We start from the raw sequence: 16,984 nt of genomic DNA, 5'->3' as shown, positions 1-16,984 counted from the left end.
GCCGTCTTTACACAGAGCATTTAGTCCACTGGGGTACTGGTAGATCTGACCTGAGTTCGGTGTGAACTAGATGTGAAACTGGGGGAAAGAAAGGGTTAAAATCACATACTGTCAAAAAGATGGATGCACAGTAGTGCCTGTGATGTCATCTATTGGTTTGTGGACTCTGTTTTGAAGCCTTAGGTTTGGCATTTTGGCCGCTGCCATCTTGGTTTTTTCTAGCCAGAAGTGATGTATTTGTAGTCCTAGTTGGATGAGATGGGGTTTCCCAGAGCCACAGTGCCGCCTGCTATTGGTCCGTGATCATCGAGCTGCACAATCACTGGACAGGCGACCTGTCAATCACGCCCAAAACATCATCTGTACTCTATAAACAAGTGAGTTTATACAGTTGGTACAATTGTCATGTAATGTGAAATTAACTACAGAGACCAAAAAACATTTTTTAACCAGGCTGTAAACATGTTTATTTATGCTGTAAAGTCAGGCATTTTAAAATTGGGGTGAATGGGAAATACCTCTCTTTTGGAGCCAGCCTCAAGTGGCCATTGAGGAACTGCAGTTTTTGGTACTTCCGCATTGGCCTCAATGCGACCAAACAAAACTGCCCCCCTCGTCGACGGTTACTGTAAAATACAAAGGCTCTGTCTCAGGAGAAAAGCCAGACCTACTTAATCTGAGTAAAGTACTGGAGAAACACCTGTGCAAATGCCACGGTAACCATGGTAACCATCTCACGCCACACCAAGCGTTCTCCATCACAGTACGTTAAAGTTCTGCGTAGAAGTTAGGCTATCGGCCGGAAACTGCTACTTGAGGTCAGGGAGAACCGCAAAATGTAAAGCTAGCTTAATCGAGACTTTGTTTCAAATCAAGCACTTTAGCTTTCAAAACTAGAAATGTGAAAGAAAACATCTTTAATCTGCCAGATGTAACTGTACACTCGTGTAAACGGTTATAAAATGGCATCACACAACAATTACCCACAAGATAAATAAAGTTTATTGTTGCCGCCTCAGATGCGGCGGTTCCCCCTCCAGCAGAAAGACGTTCAGACCGGGGGGGGGAAATGGATAAAGAACACTTGTTGGAAACAACCAAGATTAATTCTAGCCTGGCTGTGCTGCAGCTTTTCAGCGAGGTCAGCTGTACAAAGACGGCTTAGGTGTTCTTAATCTGCTCTGAAAATATGTACGCTATTTGTGCTTATCAGGATGCTTTAAAATATACAAACGGACATTTACCTTCTATGAAATGGTCAGATTATTCCTTTAAGAGGCACGCCGTATTGATTTGTTATTGTTATAGTATTATTTTTGAAGATGTAAGAAACGGAGATTTCATTATTATGTGAGTACAACATAATGACTTTCCGAGAATATATTTTGAGCTCTGAAGCAAGAAAATGGGATTCATCATGTCTAACAGCTCAAATGTTCTTTTGACATGTTGTTGCTGGCGGTTCTGCTTATTTTACCTCTGAGAAGTCAACCACATGTTTTTTCAGGAAGTACAGAGTGGGTGATAGGATCTTCAGTGGGTAGCTGAAGTGCATCTGAGGTACTGAGGAAAGACTGTTTCTCATTTCATCTTCTGTCAGACTGATATACTCGTAAGGCTGGCGGCAGTACAAGCTTAATGGTGCTGATAGCAGAGCTGTGCCACTGTGCGCATCTTAACACAACAACAACCCCAATATATCAGCAAGCAGGAGGAAGTGTCAACCAAACAAAAGAGAGACTTTCACCTCCGTGTCACACTATGTTTGCATGCTGCTAATAAGGCAAACTATTATTATCCTTGGCAGAAGACAATGTGGGTGTGCCATTTTTGTCATTTTCCTCCAGCTACAATTCGCAAATTTGCATACACGAGTTCAGTGACGAATGGAGGCATCACTAGCTACTGTCAGCATTCCTTATCTAAACCTGGGCTGTAGCTTAAAGGCATGGTAACAGAAGGTTCAACAGGTTCAACCTTCGCCACCTACCAAAGTCCTGACTAAACAGACGCAGCTACACGGCCAGGCCCACACAGGTTATCACCGACAACCTCAGGCTTCCTCAATTTCTATATTCTACGAGTTATTTTATGGTGTGGGACAATCTAATGATAAGCATGAATGGCACTTTCCTGAAGCTAGAAAGCGAAAAAATTGAGGCTGTAACATTTGGTATCATTATGATGTACAGCTTGGAAATGAGAACTTCAAAAACGTTGTCAAAAAAAACGTTTGAGGTTTTCCATCTTACAAAAAGCTTTTTATTACAGTGCTAAGATCTTGAATCTTGAATCTTAACAGTTTTGATCCAGCCAAGGTATCGTTATCCCAAGAAAATCATCATGGTACTGTCACAGTCACACTTTCCATCTTTTTCAGTTCCTTTTCTTTGGAGCTGTGCATCGGTGTGAACACACCATGCTTTAGATCATTTCTCACTATGGGAGACTGGTGTGAATGTTCAATAATACAGATTGAGCTGCTAAAGGGCATTGCAAAACACATTTAGAAAGACAACAGCGTTACTCTTTTCTCATAAGAGATTTCAATGGAGTGTGAACTTCCTTTTTATCATAAAAATAAAATGCGGGCAAATAAAAGGCAGTCTACTGCAGAAGAGCCCAGCGAGGGCATTGCATACATATTTCACTTTTCAGTCCGGTCCAGACATCTCTTTGGTTCGGTGCCATCAATCCGTTCAGAGGGGAAAGACATAGCTATAACTCTTGCAAAGCCCATTTAAATAGTATGGCCTTTTCTGGAGAAGAGAGAGCATCACTTAATTGAGACCTGGAGCGTTGCCCAGTTCCAAGAGGTCAGTGCGACCCAGCTGGTTATTCCTGGCATCCTTCAGCTATGGCCGCCATACTCACAGGACAGCAACAGCTCTCCACCACAGAGTACAGTACAGGCAAGTCATTTAGGAGGCTTATCATGCTAAAAATACACTGAGCATTTTCCACAGGAAAAAGTGGTTGCTCTCCTTAATCACGTACAAGACAATGTACAGCAAAGAATGTTCCACTCGAATGTTCACATTTTCTGTGTGAAGCATCCCACAAGCACTTAACAGTGCTGTGAAACGAAGAAAAAGAAAGATCCTTAAAAAACGAAATCTAAATCAAACGATCATCAGTTTCAAGTCTCAGAAACCACACAACTTTCCCCTTTCTCTCACGCACTTTTCAAATTTGAGCTGACTTCCCCCAGCGGAGTAAATCATGGGGGAGGAGGACACAAACAAAATGAGCGAACCCACCCACCCACCGCCTGTCCCACAGAGCATGTCCCACCCACCGCCTGTCCCACAGAGCATGTCCCACCCACTGCCTGTCCCACAGAGCATGTCCCACCCACTGCCTGTCCCACAGAGCATGTCCCACCCACCCACCGCCTGTCCCACAGAGCATGTCCCACCCACCCACCGCCTGTCCCACAGAGCATGTCCCACCCACCGCCTGTTCCACAGAGCATGTCCCACCCACCCACCCACCGCCTGTCCCACAGAGCATGTCCCACCCACTGAAGGATCTCAACTGTGTAATGGATTGCCTGCCAGTGGAGTAGAAGGGCAGCCATCCGTATCTGTGAATGCCTAGCATTTAGCCGCCTCAGTCTTATTCAATCATCCTATAAAGGCTTGATCTTACCTCGTACCCAAAATAGTCTCATTTGTCCTGTCCTGATGGAGGGCAGCAACAGACACAGAGGAGACACTCTGTCCTGATGGAGGGCAGCAACAGACACAGAGGAGACACTCTGTCCTGATGGAGGGCAGCAACAGACACAGAGGAGACACTCTGTCCTGATGGAGGGCAGCAACAGACACAGAGGAGACACTCTGTCCTGATGGAGGGCAGCAACAGACACAGAGGAGACACTCTGTCCTGATGGAGGGCAGCAACAGACACAGAGGAGACACTCCAGCAGAGCACAAAGGATGAGATGTCTGCATCTATTTTCGATGGCTGGGAAGGAACTAATAACAAACACAAAACAATCTTTAGAGTGACTTGGTGTCTAAAAATAGGATCAAAACTGGTTTGTCTCGCCAATTCCTTTTGTTTCTCCACATGTTGATAAGTAGACATGCTTTGCTCTATTTTTGGCACGGGGCAAAACAATGATACTATGGGAAAACAAACAAATTCATACAAAAGCCTTCGGTTCACAGAAAAAAATACAATTGGAACACAATTGTCCTCCAAGACTGTATGAGGAACACAATTTAAAAAAATAAATATGCAACAGCAGCAATCTCTTTATCTCAAACAGATGTACTAGTAACGCTGCGTAAAAACAAGTCTACTCCCACCACGTCTTTGAAGCCGACGAATCAGCCTGGCTGACTGATAAACGGCTGTAAAGTCGGTGCCCCCAAGCAATTGTTCATATTATTGTGCCTTTTTACAGTAATGTAGTAAAACAGAATGTGTGTACAGTAGTACTGTGTCAACAGGCAGGCTGATAGCCATCAGTCAACACGTTTTCAAATGTGCATGAGCAAACATCCAAACTAAACACATACACGCGGGCCAAGTTAAAGGTTAGAGTCATCTGGTTTACCTCCCCTCCTATGAGAGCATGGGAAAGGAGGAGGCAGGCTGTGTACATCCATACTAAAAATTTGAAACTGATACAATACGCATTTGCAACAGTATCGATACAGCGGTGCTCTCTCTTAACATAGTACTGATTTCCCCCCCCTCCTTATCATTGGTGGGTATCTGTTGCTTCCACAAGCTAAAAGTGTTCTGATAGGCTGACGACTAGAGCAGCTGTAATCTGCTGTGTAAGTGCAAAGTGTTTAATGAGTTTTATCAGGCCTAGATTATGGAGAAGCACGCGTCTGTCGGTCCATCTGTCTTCCTTTATTTTTATGCCTCTTGATGTGTTGTCATTCCCCCCCGTGGTATCGAGTTTTCCTGGGTACCGGCATTGAAGTTAGAAACTCTAGTATTGTGACAACCCTCGCTGTGTGTGGCTCTGGACCTCCACCTGGACGCCTGCTCTGCCTTACCTGCTGCTGCGCTGCCTGCCTGCAGGCTGCATACACACACAGCTGCACAAACACTGGGGCACGAGCCGCGCTGTAACCACCATGTTTGTGTACATTTTCTCTTCTATTAGCAGCGTTTGTAAAGGTCATGTTTTGTGGCGCTTTGCCTCTGGTGACTTTGGATGCTTGGGTAGAGTCACACGCGCGTCTCATGCGGGGCCGACTGGGGCCAAGCAAGTTACTGTTTGACCCGGGAGCCTCCCCCACCACCACCCCACCCCCACGCTAACACACTGACAACACCACTGCGTGATAATGTAGCAGCGCGTGGCCATTATCACATCATTATAGTAATGGTGAGTTGGGAGGGACCCCGCCCTCGCAGGTCCCATCGGTGGGCTGCAGAGGGTTTGGGCGTTGGGACAGAGCGCGGCTCGGAGGGAGGAGGGAGGAGAGTGGTCAGCGGGTTCTTTAGCTTCCAATTTCAGTCGATATGCTCCCAGCAGCCCCACTGAGTATATGAGCTTTCACATCTCTGCAAGCTCTATGGAAAATGGACATTAATGATTCGAAGAACCTATGCTAACATGTTAGCATGATGTCGCTTTTCTCTTTACTGGTTCTAACTAATAAGAGCACAAAAACAATAACATCCCACCATCATGCATTCATTCCATATCCACTCTACATGAATGCTTTCTTAGTTTATCAAAGATTGTGAATAACTAAATAGGAACATTGATCAGTCAGAGCATCGTTACTGCCACATCATTCCTTGCGCCTTCTGGTGCTTCTGGGGGGGGGGGGGGGGGGAGACAGTTTGAACTCGCCAAGCAGTTCATCTCAACACTTGAGCAGGACAGAACTCCACCTCTAGATGCATTTAAAAAAAGGTGGAACATCTACAATGGCTCCTTCTGTATGGTAAATAAATAACAGGGAAAAGGCTGTGACTGAATGCCTCCCTCGTGATTCTGGTTAATGCGGTGAGAGGGGACAAGCTGGGCTGCTGCCGGGCCTGCAGACAATGACGACAGCACCGCGGCTATCTAGTCCTAATCAATAGCGGGTCACACGTCCGCCCACATTCCAGGAACAGATGGGAGTATGAGCAGCGTGAGGGAATGCAATCCACTTACACTTGACAAATCGCCTGAGCATTCGTATTTTCATACGACACAAAAACACCGTTCAGATTGTAATGTGCACCAAGTCTCCGTCTACTTGGAAGTGGGAAAACTCCTCTAGCTGTTAAGTCGTGAAAACCAACTGGTGTAGCAGTTATTGTAGAGGGGAACTAAATTTCTAAGTGTTTTTTTGTGTGTTCTAAGTTCTAACCACACATGTAGAGGTGACCTGGCAACAAAAACAGACACATGTAAGCAGCAGCTGTAGCATCGGCCCACAATATGCTGTTCTGCTCCGCCCCAGACAGGTGTCATCTATCTGTGTTTACTTATGCGACATCAGTTTATGTAAACGTGAGCTTAAATAAGTTCTTGGAACATCTTGCAGTTTACACAGGACTCCCCATTCCGGCTGTGTGTGTGCGTGTGTGTGTGCGTGTGTGTGTGTGTGCGTGTGTGCATGTGCGCGTGTGTGTGATGCTAAGCAGACAGCTGCCCCAGACAGAAGTTTATGACACAGGTTTCTGGAGCATTTCCAATAAATTCATGTCTCGCAAACATAATCGGAGCCCAGCGGTGTGCCAACAATTTGGGGCCCGTTTTGCATTTTCAGCAGCTCCCGCCCCATTATCTCCCCTTAGCGCTGAAGAGATCCAGATGCTCCTGGGCTGGACCTGGACGTGGCACTGACTGTCCCGCCGATCGCAGAGAAATAAACAGCAGAAAGAGGTTAAGCAGAGTTGCTGAGCGTATCAAACGACAGGCATTTGTAACTGACGGATGCATTAGAGCCCTGTTGCAGTTTCAAATCAGACCGCTCAGGTTTCCCCAACAGTCAAAACATTGACCTTGGAGGACCGGGCAGCTGCGAGACATAACACGTGCAGATAAGACCCAAACAGGCCCACAAATTCTTGCCTGTTCATAAAGAAGGTGGTGGGGGGGGGGGGAGCGGGCTGGGTCCTCCCGGGGGCAGGAACACTTATCTCCTGATGCGTCCCTGATGTGTGGAACGGCCAAGTTCGCTGCTCCTTTGAAAGCAAAGGCGTCGGCTCTGAAACCCGGTTAGCGCACGGCGCGGCGCGGCGCACTATAATTCAGCTTTCATGACATTATGACATATGATTATGGGAAATTCGACTCCATGTATGATGTCATCACAGCGGCGTGATGGAAAGCTCCATCCTATACAGGCCCGCTGGCGATGAAGAGGATGGATGTTGTATTTGATAGCTCCAGTGCTAATTCACTCCCTTCACGAGGGGCGACGACCTGCGAAATTTTGTAGCACGTTCGATGAAAAGCGACCCCCTCGAAAGCTCTGGGTAGATCTAATCGTCCTCAATTTGCAGTCAAACACTTTGCTCATTACGAAAATGAGTCATCTGTGGTTGTGGTCCTGTCTCCGTAGCAGTAAAAGGACGGGCTCATTTAGCATGAGCCCGCCCCGACGCTTTGACAAACGGCGAGCATTATCTTCAATCAGAAGTCTTTGTGTCACTTCCCCCGCCTCTGCCATCTGCTGCTGCTCTTACGTAGGGCCTTCGCCTGCGTACTGCAGGCACGCCGCGGCACGCGCATCTCAGGAGGGAACTCTCTGTACCCTCTTTGGAAGTTCACAGACTGGTAGTGGTACCGTTTACCAGCGAGAGGAAAAGCAAATTACAACTTGTCTGACCTCTTAAGTCAGACCTCACTCACCTCCCTCATGCGTCACACTATAACTTCAACTCAATCACGGTCCCGTCGAGGCTGCGCTCATCATTCCAGTCACGTGCATCATCGCAGTCAGGCACTGACAGGAGGACCCGGCAAATATGACATCATTATGATGCCATGTAGCTGCAGTAGAAAATGATTCAGCTCGCAGTCATAATTGGTAATGTTTACTGTGATAGTATGATAGGAGATAAGGACTTCTTGCCAAGTCTGCTACTGTACAAGATGCCTGCTATAATAAAATACTAAATAGGGTCCCAGTACGCTTGGACAATAATGTTAAAAATGTTTGTTTTCCTAAGTGATGTTATGTATACTGTACATGAATGTCAAAGTGTGGCTGCAGGGTGTGGAGAGAGTGAGTATAGGTGACCTGTAGGAAACACGCCACAGGCAGAATAGGAAATCCCCTAAGACTTACCAATGGAAGCACAAGTCCTCTCCTTTAAAGCAAATGCAATGTCAGATGGGCTGAAACCCTACTTTGAATTTTTCAGGGAATACACACAAGTACAGTCTGAAAATCAGGAGTGGAGCTTATTTTATGGCTTATTTCCTGCTTTGTTGTAGCAAACAGATGCATTGTAGCTAAGAGCACTTTAACCCAATCAGTCAGAGCATCATTGTTTCCTCTCAACACTATTAGAGCAAAGCCAGGGTGGATGGCAAGGCTTCCATTAACTTAATGAGAATCATCTGTTGTACTGTAAGCCTGCATGGAGTTGGTGTTGAGGAATACAGAGTAGGGCCGTATGCCTGTGTAGTGTACTATAGTGTAGTAGTATAGTGTACTATAGTGTAGTAGTATAGTGTGTAGTATAGTATAACTGGGATGTGATGCAGTTGTGGGATGCCAGACCTTCCTGTTGAGCCTGCTGGATGTTTTCTGGACCTAATTCCACAAAACATGTGAGACAGCAGATCCTTCCTCAAATCTCTAAGCCAGGAGTGGCTACGTTCCCAATGCAAACCTTAGCGCTCAATTCAGATTTTTTGCTCAGATCTGATTTTTTTGTTTGGCTGTTCACACAATTTTTTTTTTTTTATGTGGCCAATATCAGATTCCAGTGTGAACTGGTCACAATCCTGAACTGACCCACATGCGCAAAAGAACAATAACAAAGACGTCACACATACAGTAGGTTTATCACCCAAAACACAGTCAAGCTCATTGTAAATCTGACCACGACCGCATCGTTAGTTTGAGTCTTTAGCTTCTTAAAAATTGGCTCTTAACTTTTCTCTGATACTGCAGCCATGTTCTTCTGTGGCCCCATTCAGCCATTTCTTTCAATAAATGGGATATCAGTTAGTGGGAGAAAGGCAGTTTTATTTGATGGGAGGGGCAGAGGGGCGGGATTGCTCACAAATCTGTTATGGTTGGTTGGAATTTTCATGTACTGTATGTCCTGGTACATGATGATGTCACCGCAAAAAATACCCTGTTTTCCAGGAAGTAAAAGTCATTGTGTGTGTGTGTTGTGTGTGTGTGTGTGTGTGTGCGTGTGTGCGTGTGTATATATGTATGTATATATATCATATATCAGTGATGTCATAAATTCACTCACACACAAGGTTATAGTTCAGTAATGATGTCACTGATGACATCATCGGTGATGCCATCAATTTAATGTCATCAGTGATGATGTCATCAGTGATGTCATCAGTCTGAGGCACACGGGAGAGGAGGCACCAAAGATGAAGAAGAAGAAGAGAGCAAGCTCTTGACAGGGATGGATGGATCCAGAAGAGGGCGGTAATGCAACATTGAGGATGCCAACTGCCATAAAACACCAAAAAGAAGAAGAAGAAGAGACTGGGGAAGAGGGGAGAGAGAGAGGGGGAGAGAGACTGAGGGAGAGGGAGAGAGAGGAGAGGGAGAGGAGGAGAGGGAGGGAGAGAGACAGAGAGAGAGAGAGAGAGAGAGACTGAGGGAGACATGCGCCAATAGGGCAGGCAAGGCCACACAGCAGCTGAGCTGCGAATGCGAGCTGCAGGGACAGCTCGGTGAGCTGCAGGACGGGCGAGGCCGCGCAGCGCCGACATCATCAGTGACTGATGTCATACGTGATGTCATAGGCATTGTGACATCATCAGTGATGTCATAAATTCACTCACTCACGGCTCTTCAGTGATGATGTCACTGATGACATCACTGATGATGTATCAGTGATGTCATAAATCCCACTGATGACATCATCAGTGATGTCATAAATCCCACTGATTACATAATTAGTGATGTCATAAATTCACTCACACACACAAAGTCACGAGAGAGACTGAGGGAGAGGGAGAGGAGGAGATGGAGGGAGACAGAAGAGAGGGGGAGAGACTGAAGGAGAGAGAGAGAGACTGATGGGGAGAGAGAGGGAGACATTGTGCTCGCGCCAATAGGGCAGGCAAGGGCCAGCTCGGCGTGCTGCAGGACAGGCGAGACCACACAGCAGGTGAGCCTAGGAATCGAGCGCGGGTAGTGCGCGAGATGCCTAGTACAAGATAGCTGCCTAGTTACTAGGCAGCTATCTTGTACTATCGTGCCTAGGCCCTAGTACAAGATTGCTTATTGCTTTTAGAAGCAGACTTGTGACCGGAAGGTCGCCGGTTTGAATCCCTAGAAAGATCCGCCTGGAACGAGTGAATGAGTAACACCCCCCCCCCCCCCCCAGCTCCTGTCAAAGTGCCCTTGCACCACCTCAGCCCCAGCAGCAGAAGCCGGCTGCACTGGGCAGCTCCCAGGTGTGTGTGTGTGTGTGTGCGTAACTGTTTTGAGTGTGAAGCAGGGCGTTGCTGAAAAACAGCAAGTGCGCTCAGTCAAGCGTGTCTGGGTAAATAAATGTCAAAAAAGAAAATGAGATAGTCTATCACTCATCAGTGACTTTTTCACTCTTCTATTTGGCTACACATTATAATGCCAGAGCAAGAAGACCCACGCCCGTTTTGACTACGGTAGATGATGATGTGGCTGCTGTGGTTAATGTTGCTATCAGATTTGACCCTGTGTGCACATATCCCTTTCATTTCATAGGCAATTGCTTTATATGGTTCTCAGTATTATACAGTCTTATTATGCAGACAAGTGGGAGATTTGCTCCAAGGTATTTTGTGCTTACAGGCCAAGCTAATGACGGTCATATGACATGTAAGCCCAGCTAGTAGCATGCAGCCTGTAGATGACCTCTCGTTTGATTCCAATCAACATTTCCATATAACTAGATTTCCATACCTCCGACCAATAAGAGACAAAGACACCATACAGTATCCTACAGTAGTAGTACTAACAGTGCTACTGCTACACTTAATATAGATGTGTTATGCTATTGATAGTAGTAGCAATGTACTTTACAGAACTTGGTTACATCACGTGCATTTGGCATGGAAAGCAAACAGAACATAAATCTGTAATCACTGGTAAAGTAATTTAGTTCTATTGCTTTAAGTCAGAAAATGCTCAAACTAGAGCTTGTAGATGCTAAATCAACTCATTGTGAATGGTCTACCGATCTATTTTCCCGGACTTTGATCATTTCTTGAACTTTTGAACAGCATAGGGGTTGTCCCTAAGGCATGATGTCAAAATGAATCATCCCATCAGTTACCAAAGTGTCAACAAAGTGTGGATATTCACAGTAAAACCATCATCTCTGTGATGTCGTACCTTGTGAGTATAAATAAGTCAAAAACATATTTACTGCTAGTCCCAAATCACAAGAGAAAAATCAATGGGATCTAATTTCCTTCAGAGCAGCACTATTTTTAAGCATGGCTGATAGAGAAGTCTTGATAAAATGGAAATACATTTATAGACTCCCCGACCAATTTAATGTCTTTCCCCAACATGGGACCTCTGTCACAACATTTCCTGTAGGTGGCATCCAAAGGAAGTCTGGCATCGGCTATTGGTGCCATAATTACGTTTTAGATAGAATCCACACAGGCAAAAGCAGAGTTCATGGCAAAGGACAGGATATTATGACAGAAGTTCAAACAAGGCTGCCATGGGATTTTCACACTGAATGTCAAAGGATGCGAGAAAATGGATGTGTTTGGTAGTAGCTAACAAAAGCTGAGAAAGCAAGATTTCTTGACTTCTTGAATAAGACTGTCAGTGAAGAAACAATACTGCAATTGACTATAGGTATGACTGTAAATGACATTATCTAATTTATATTGCTATTTTGTTATATTGTTACATTTTATTTTGTGTCTCTATAATCCTGTATCTTAAGTTTCGTTTTCTCTGTTTCGTTGCTTCCTTCTTGCAGTTTAATGTATGACATGACACACTGTATCACTACCATAGAATCCATACTGCTTTGGCTACATTGTATCCTGACACTGACAGTCACAGCATATTTAAATTTGACTATCAATCACAAAATTCCCCGTTAAGTGAACAGACTGACTGAAAAGAAACTAATCAGACAAAGCCTGCGCCCCCACTTTGCAGATTGGCCGGCATGGCCATGCTCACAGATAGAGTGGAAGAAGGAAAGTGCCTGTGTGAGAGCCGGGTGTCTGTCAAAGCAGGAACTGGGAGGCGGTCTGAGTTGACCTCGGAGGGCAAGGACTTCCCAAAGCCCCTCTGCAAAACAACAGCAGAGCCGCGCGGGGCGGCAGCTGACACTGGGACCGCCCCCACCTCTCTCTTCCTCTCTGCTCTGCCCGGCCATCAAGGAGGACACAGGCTATAAAGCCCTTTGCAAATGGCACTAGGAGAACGCAGAGGCAGCAACTATCACCTCGCCGATATGATCTGTCTGGAATGTGGCAATGCTTTACTGTATGTGAACAGACATGTTTGTGATGTCAGATGCAACAATGAACGGACAGAGGTGGGTGGCTTTTGCCAAGCGCAATTTGATCCCCACCAGAGAACAGGAATTTAATTGTTTACATATGTTGCGTGTGTGATTCATACGCTAAACATTATGAATCATAATGTTTGAGCATGACTCATGCTGGTGACGGCAGGAGCTACTCTCATATGCATATGTCAACATTGGGAGTGACACAAAGGTGATTATATTTGAATGACAATTAGTTAGGAAAACGAGTAAGGGCTTCCCTTTATGAGTTGAGGGAAGGAAGAAATTTGTCAACAAATATAGTAATTTTCAACTAACAGACAGTAGAGCTACAACAATTAGCTGTCAACTAACCGCCAACTATTTTGATAATCAATTAATTGGTTTGAGTTTTTGATTTTTTAAAGGGAAAAAAAGTCAACATTCTGATTCCAGCTTAAACGTGAATATTTTCTGGTTTCTTTACTCATCTATGACAGTAAAGTGAATATCTTTGGCTTGTGGAAAAAACAAGACATTTGAGAATGTCATCTTGGGCTTTGGGAAACACTGATCAACATATTTCACCATTTTATGGACCAAACAAACAACTAATCGATGAATGGAGAAAATAATCGACAGGTTAATCAACAATGAAAATAATCGTTAGTTGCAGCCCTAAGAGACAGGTGGATTTGGGTGTTACATTTGTCTTTCCCTCAAGTAAAGAATGAACGGCCGAAGAACAGCCAAAGATGACAGAAGATGCTTTGGAGTTTGACACAGCAGCATATGTACATGATAACGCATGCTGTGAGTCTGATCACAGACTGATGAGTAAAACCGCCTCAGCAGAACAGTGTATGAGGCACTGGGTATGTGCTGGATTAGTCAGTTGTTTTCATGTTCCTTCTGCTTATTCTGGACAGTGTTCAACAAAAGCAGCCAGGCAGGCCCCTCCCACCTGCCCTGACAACACTGCCCACCTCTGCTGCCTGACAAGAGATAATCAAACTCCAAGTGATTCATTTCATTTAGCAGCTCCGTGAAACAAAGCCCGATTGTCTTCCTTGTTCGGATGCAGTGTGTGTGTGTGTGTGTGTGTGTGTGTGTGTGTGTGTGTGTGTGTGTGTCTGTGTGTGAAAAGCAGCTACACATCTCCGCTGAGCCACTGTCACATGTTCGGGGACCCAGAAAGTTGATGTTGATCATGTGCTCGTGCAAAGCGAGCTGACACTGTCGTACTGTAGAAACTGTGAGTCACTAATGTGAGCCAGGAGCATTTTTGTTCACCCTTACAAGAGTTTCACCAGGACTTGTCGTGCTCGTTACTCAGCATACAGTCAGGCAGCAGTTGTGTCCAGACTTCAACTGCCACTAGTGTTTTGCTCCATGACTTTGCATATGATTTGCATGCCAGACTTGTGGTGGCGGTACCAGTTCTTTTTTACTCGTAATTACATAACACTGCTTACAATTCCTACACTACAGTACATTAGAAATGTGATGTGTGGTTATTGTGATACACACCATTACAGAAGTTCACAGAGTTTGCCCAGGAGGCAAATGACCAGTCATTTCAACAAGAATGAACTACTGATTAACAAACACAGGCCTTGTCTGGCTCGGGGAGGAATTCACTATAGGAAGGGAAGGGGTGGGATATGTTGTCAGTGTCAGTGCCGTTATGTTATCAGTGTCAGTGCCGTTAAGGATGAATAAAATAATCTCCTGAGAGTAGGAGCTGGTAGAGTAGGAACTGTTGGACTAGATAAATGTCAATTAGTGCTACAAGCAGGAGCTGCTGGAGTAGATATGTGTCAATTACAACTCTGAAACAACGCATCCCTTCACCAAAACAACACCTCTTCGGATGACAAAGTTCATTGCAATATGATATCAGATAACCAATCTTGTCCCGAGACAAACACCTTCATGCTGGAATGTCTGAGAGTGAGCAGTCTATCTTAAAATATCCTTCTACATTAGGATGTCAACAATGTCACATGACAGCAATAGTGCAGAGTAAACAATGTCACATGACAGCAATAGTGGAGAGTAAACAGCCTTGACTGTGCATTCATAGCCTGCTGCTCTCAGGGTGAAAGTACAAGGAATTTCAGATGGACAGATTATTGCGTTCACAAGTCTGCCTGTTCTGGACACTATCTCATGATGCTGTTTTCTGGCTAAATGTGTGTGTGTGTGTGTGTGTGTGTGTGTGTGTGTGTGTGTGTGTGTGTGTGTGTGTGTGTGTGTGTGTGTGTGTGTGTGTGGTGTGGTGTGGTGTGTGTGTGTGTGTGTGTGTGTGTGTGTGTGTGTGTGTGTGTGTGTGTGTGTGTGTGTGTGTGTGTGTGTGTGCTTTGATAGGTTATTGGTCTTGGTCAGGGTGAAAGGTAGGGGGAGAAGGGCTGAGAGGTTGCTCTCTTGCCTGAGGAAGGCCATTACATTGGCTCCGTTATGCCTTTGTGTGTGTGTGTGTGTGTGTGTGTGTGTGTGTGTGTGTGTGTGTGTGTGTGTGTGTGTGTGTGTGTGCTGTTTATACAGTACTGCTATCAACCAAGCAGTTTTTTCCTCTGTACCGTTGCAGCTGCTGTTCCATACTGACCATGGTGGTCTCTGTGTAAACATTAGCCAGCTTTAAGTGGAAGACAATGAGGAAATGACAGAGGTGCTGGTGGGGGGGGGGGGGGGGGGTGCATTTGAAGACATTCAAGGATGGATTTCCAGATGAAACAGAGAGAGATGACATCATGGCAAAGTCAGCTAGTAGGAACATGGAGAGAGGCCTGGTAACACAACACCATACATAAACAGTGGACAGCTGTATTTATGGGACATTGTCTCATGGTTCTATCTGCCTCCATAAATCCTATTATCTGATTTAGTTAGCAGTGCACCTAGTAAGATACGAGCGTCTTTGGCACAGAACGACTCATCTCTGTCCAGATATCACTATTGTTGTGACACTAGTGGGCTCGGCCGCGATGAACACTGGTAATATCATCGCTCGATTAGACATTACCTCATCATGATCGGATGAAGCCTAATGCCAGTTTTGTTTTCGATCTGAAAGCTATTTAGTGGAAATTATAGACAGCTGTCCAGTATTAGGGGACAGAAGGTTTACCTCCATGTTGTCATAGGACGCCCCACCCACCCACCCCCTGCAAAATCCGGTTACATTCATATATTCCATAGATTTCTACATGTTGTTTGCTGGTGGAGACTGTTCATCAGTCTGGAGAATATGATGAGAATAGCACTGCTGCTTCCTGTATGACAGGAGGATAGGTCCAGATGGCAGTGGGATGCACCTGCTGCAACTGGACCTCAAAAATCCCCAATATAGTTTCACACCACTGCAACATGCTGAGGGACACAAAGGGGGGCAATTTGGAATAAATAAAACAAAAGTACAGAAATCTCTGCACCAGCCAAAGAAAGAAAGCAAGCAAGCAAGCAACTATGCCAAAGTGTCATTACTTACATATCTTCTCAGTTTCTTCTCGGGCGGGGACTTTCTCAGCCAGCCCTGGAAGATGATTTCTCCGCCGCTCATGTTGTATCAGTCTCCTGCTGCTTCTTGTTGCTCCTACAACTCCTTCTTCTATCACTAGTACATGACGGGTCCTGGGGCTGCCTGCCTGTTCAAAGTGCTGTCGGCGCTGGCCACTCACTGCTGCAGTCCGCTCCCCCCATCTGATAAAGGCACAGCGAGTCTTGGTAGGTGTTGCTGGTCGCTCCCGGCCGGTGCCACTGTGCGTAACACCCGGCGCACAAAAGCCCAGTCGGTGGGGAGGAAAAAAGCGCAACTCGACTGTTGGGGGGGAATTACGCACGACGCGGAGCCGCGGGGAAAGTCAACTGATGCAGGGTGAGAGGAAGTATCGTAGGGTGTCTGCAGTTTGTTTTCCCACTTCATACCACGCCTACCCAGCCAGAGGGATGGGCTGCACATATACACACAGGGATGATCAGCCCGGGAGCACAGCTCGCCACAAAGTAGCCACAAGATCCCGCACAAAGTTAGAGTAATGGCGAAATGCAGTGATTAAATTGTCATACAAGGGTATGTATGTAAAGATGAATGTGTCAATTTGACAGTACGACAACTACACTGCGGTGTCTGCAGGAATCCGCACGGAAACGGCGGGATGGTGAAAGTCATTCACTTCATTTAAATGCGGAAACGCATCTAATGCCAAATTCTTCATCCAAACGCATGCTGCAGAAAGAAACACCACACCACGTGCCAAACGCGCCAGATCATATTCGACCAAAAAGGAAGCTCTTAATTTGGGCTTCTGTTTGTTTTGAAGGAAGGGTACACAAATTGATAGTGAGATAATTG

The 16,984-nt window shown here is 45.6% G+C and overlaps 1 protein-coding gene across 1 annotated transcript in view; it reads right to left on the bottom strand.

The window, feature by feature from the left end:
- Nucleotides 1–16,394, bottom strand: part of gab2 (GRB2-associated binding protein 2) — a 57,087-nt gene extending 40,693 nt beyond the window's left edge. The window contains exon 1 of the mRNA XM_083636950.1: nt 16,121–16,394. Within this exon, the coding sequence (XP_083493076.1) occupies nt 16,121–16,192 (72 nt within the window). The 5' untranslated portion in view covers nt 16,193–16,394. The remainder of the gene's footprint in view (nt 1–16,120) is intronic.
- Nucleotides 16,395–16,984: the final 590 nt, after the last annotated feature.

The sequence above is a fragment of the Poromitra crassiceps genome (assembly GCF_964638095.1).
Source record: "Poromitra crassiceps genome assembly, chromosome: 5".
Lineage (NCBI taxonomy): Eukaryota > Metazoa > Chordata > Actinopteri > Beryciformes > Melamphaidae > Poromitra > Poromitra crassiceps.
This window is presented reverse-complemented; position numbering and strand designations above follow the sequence as displayed.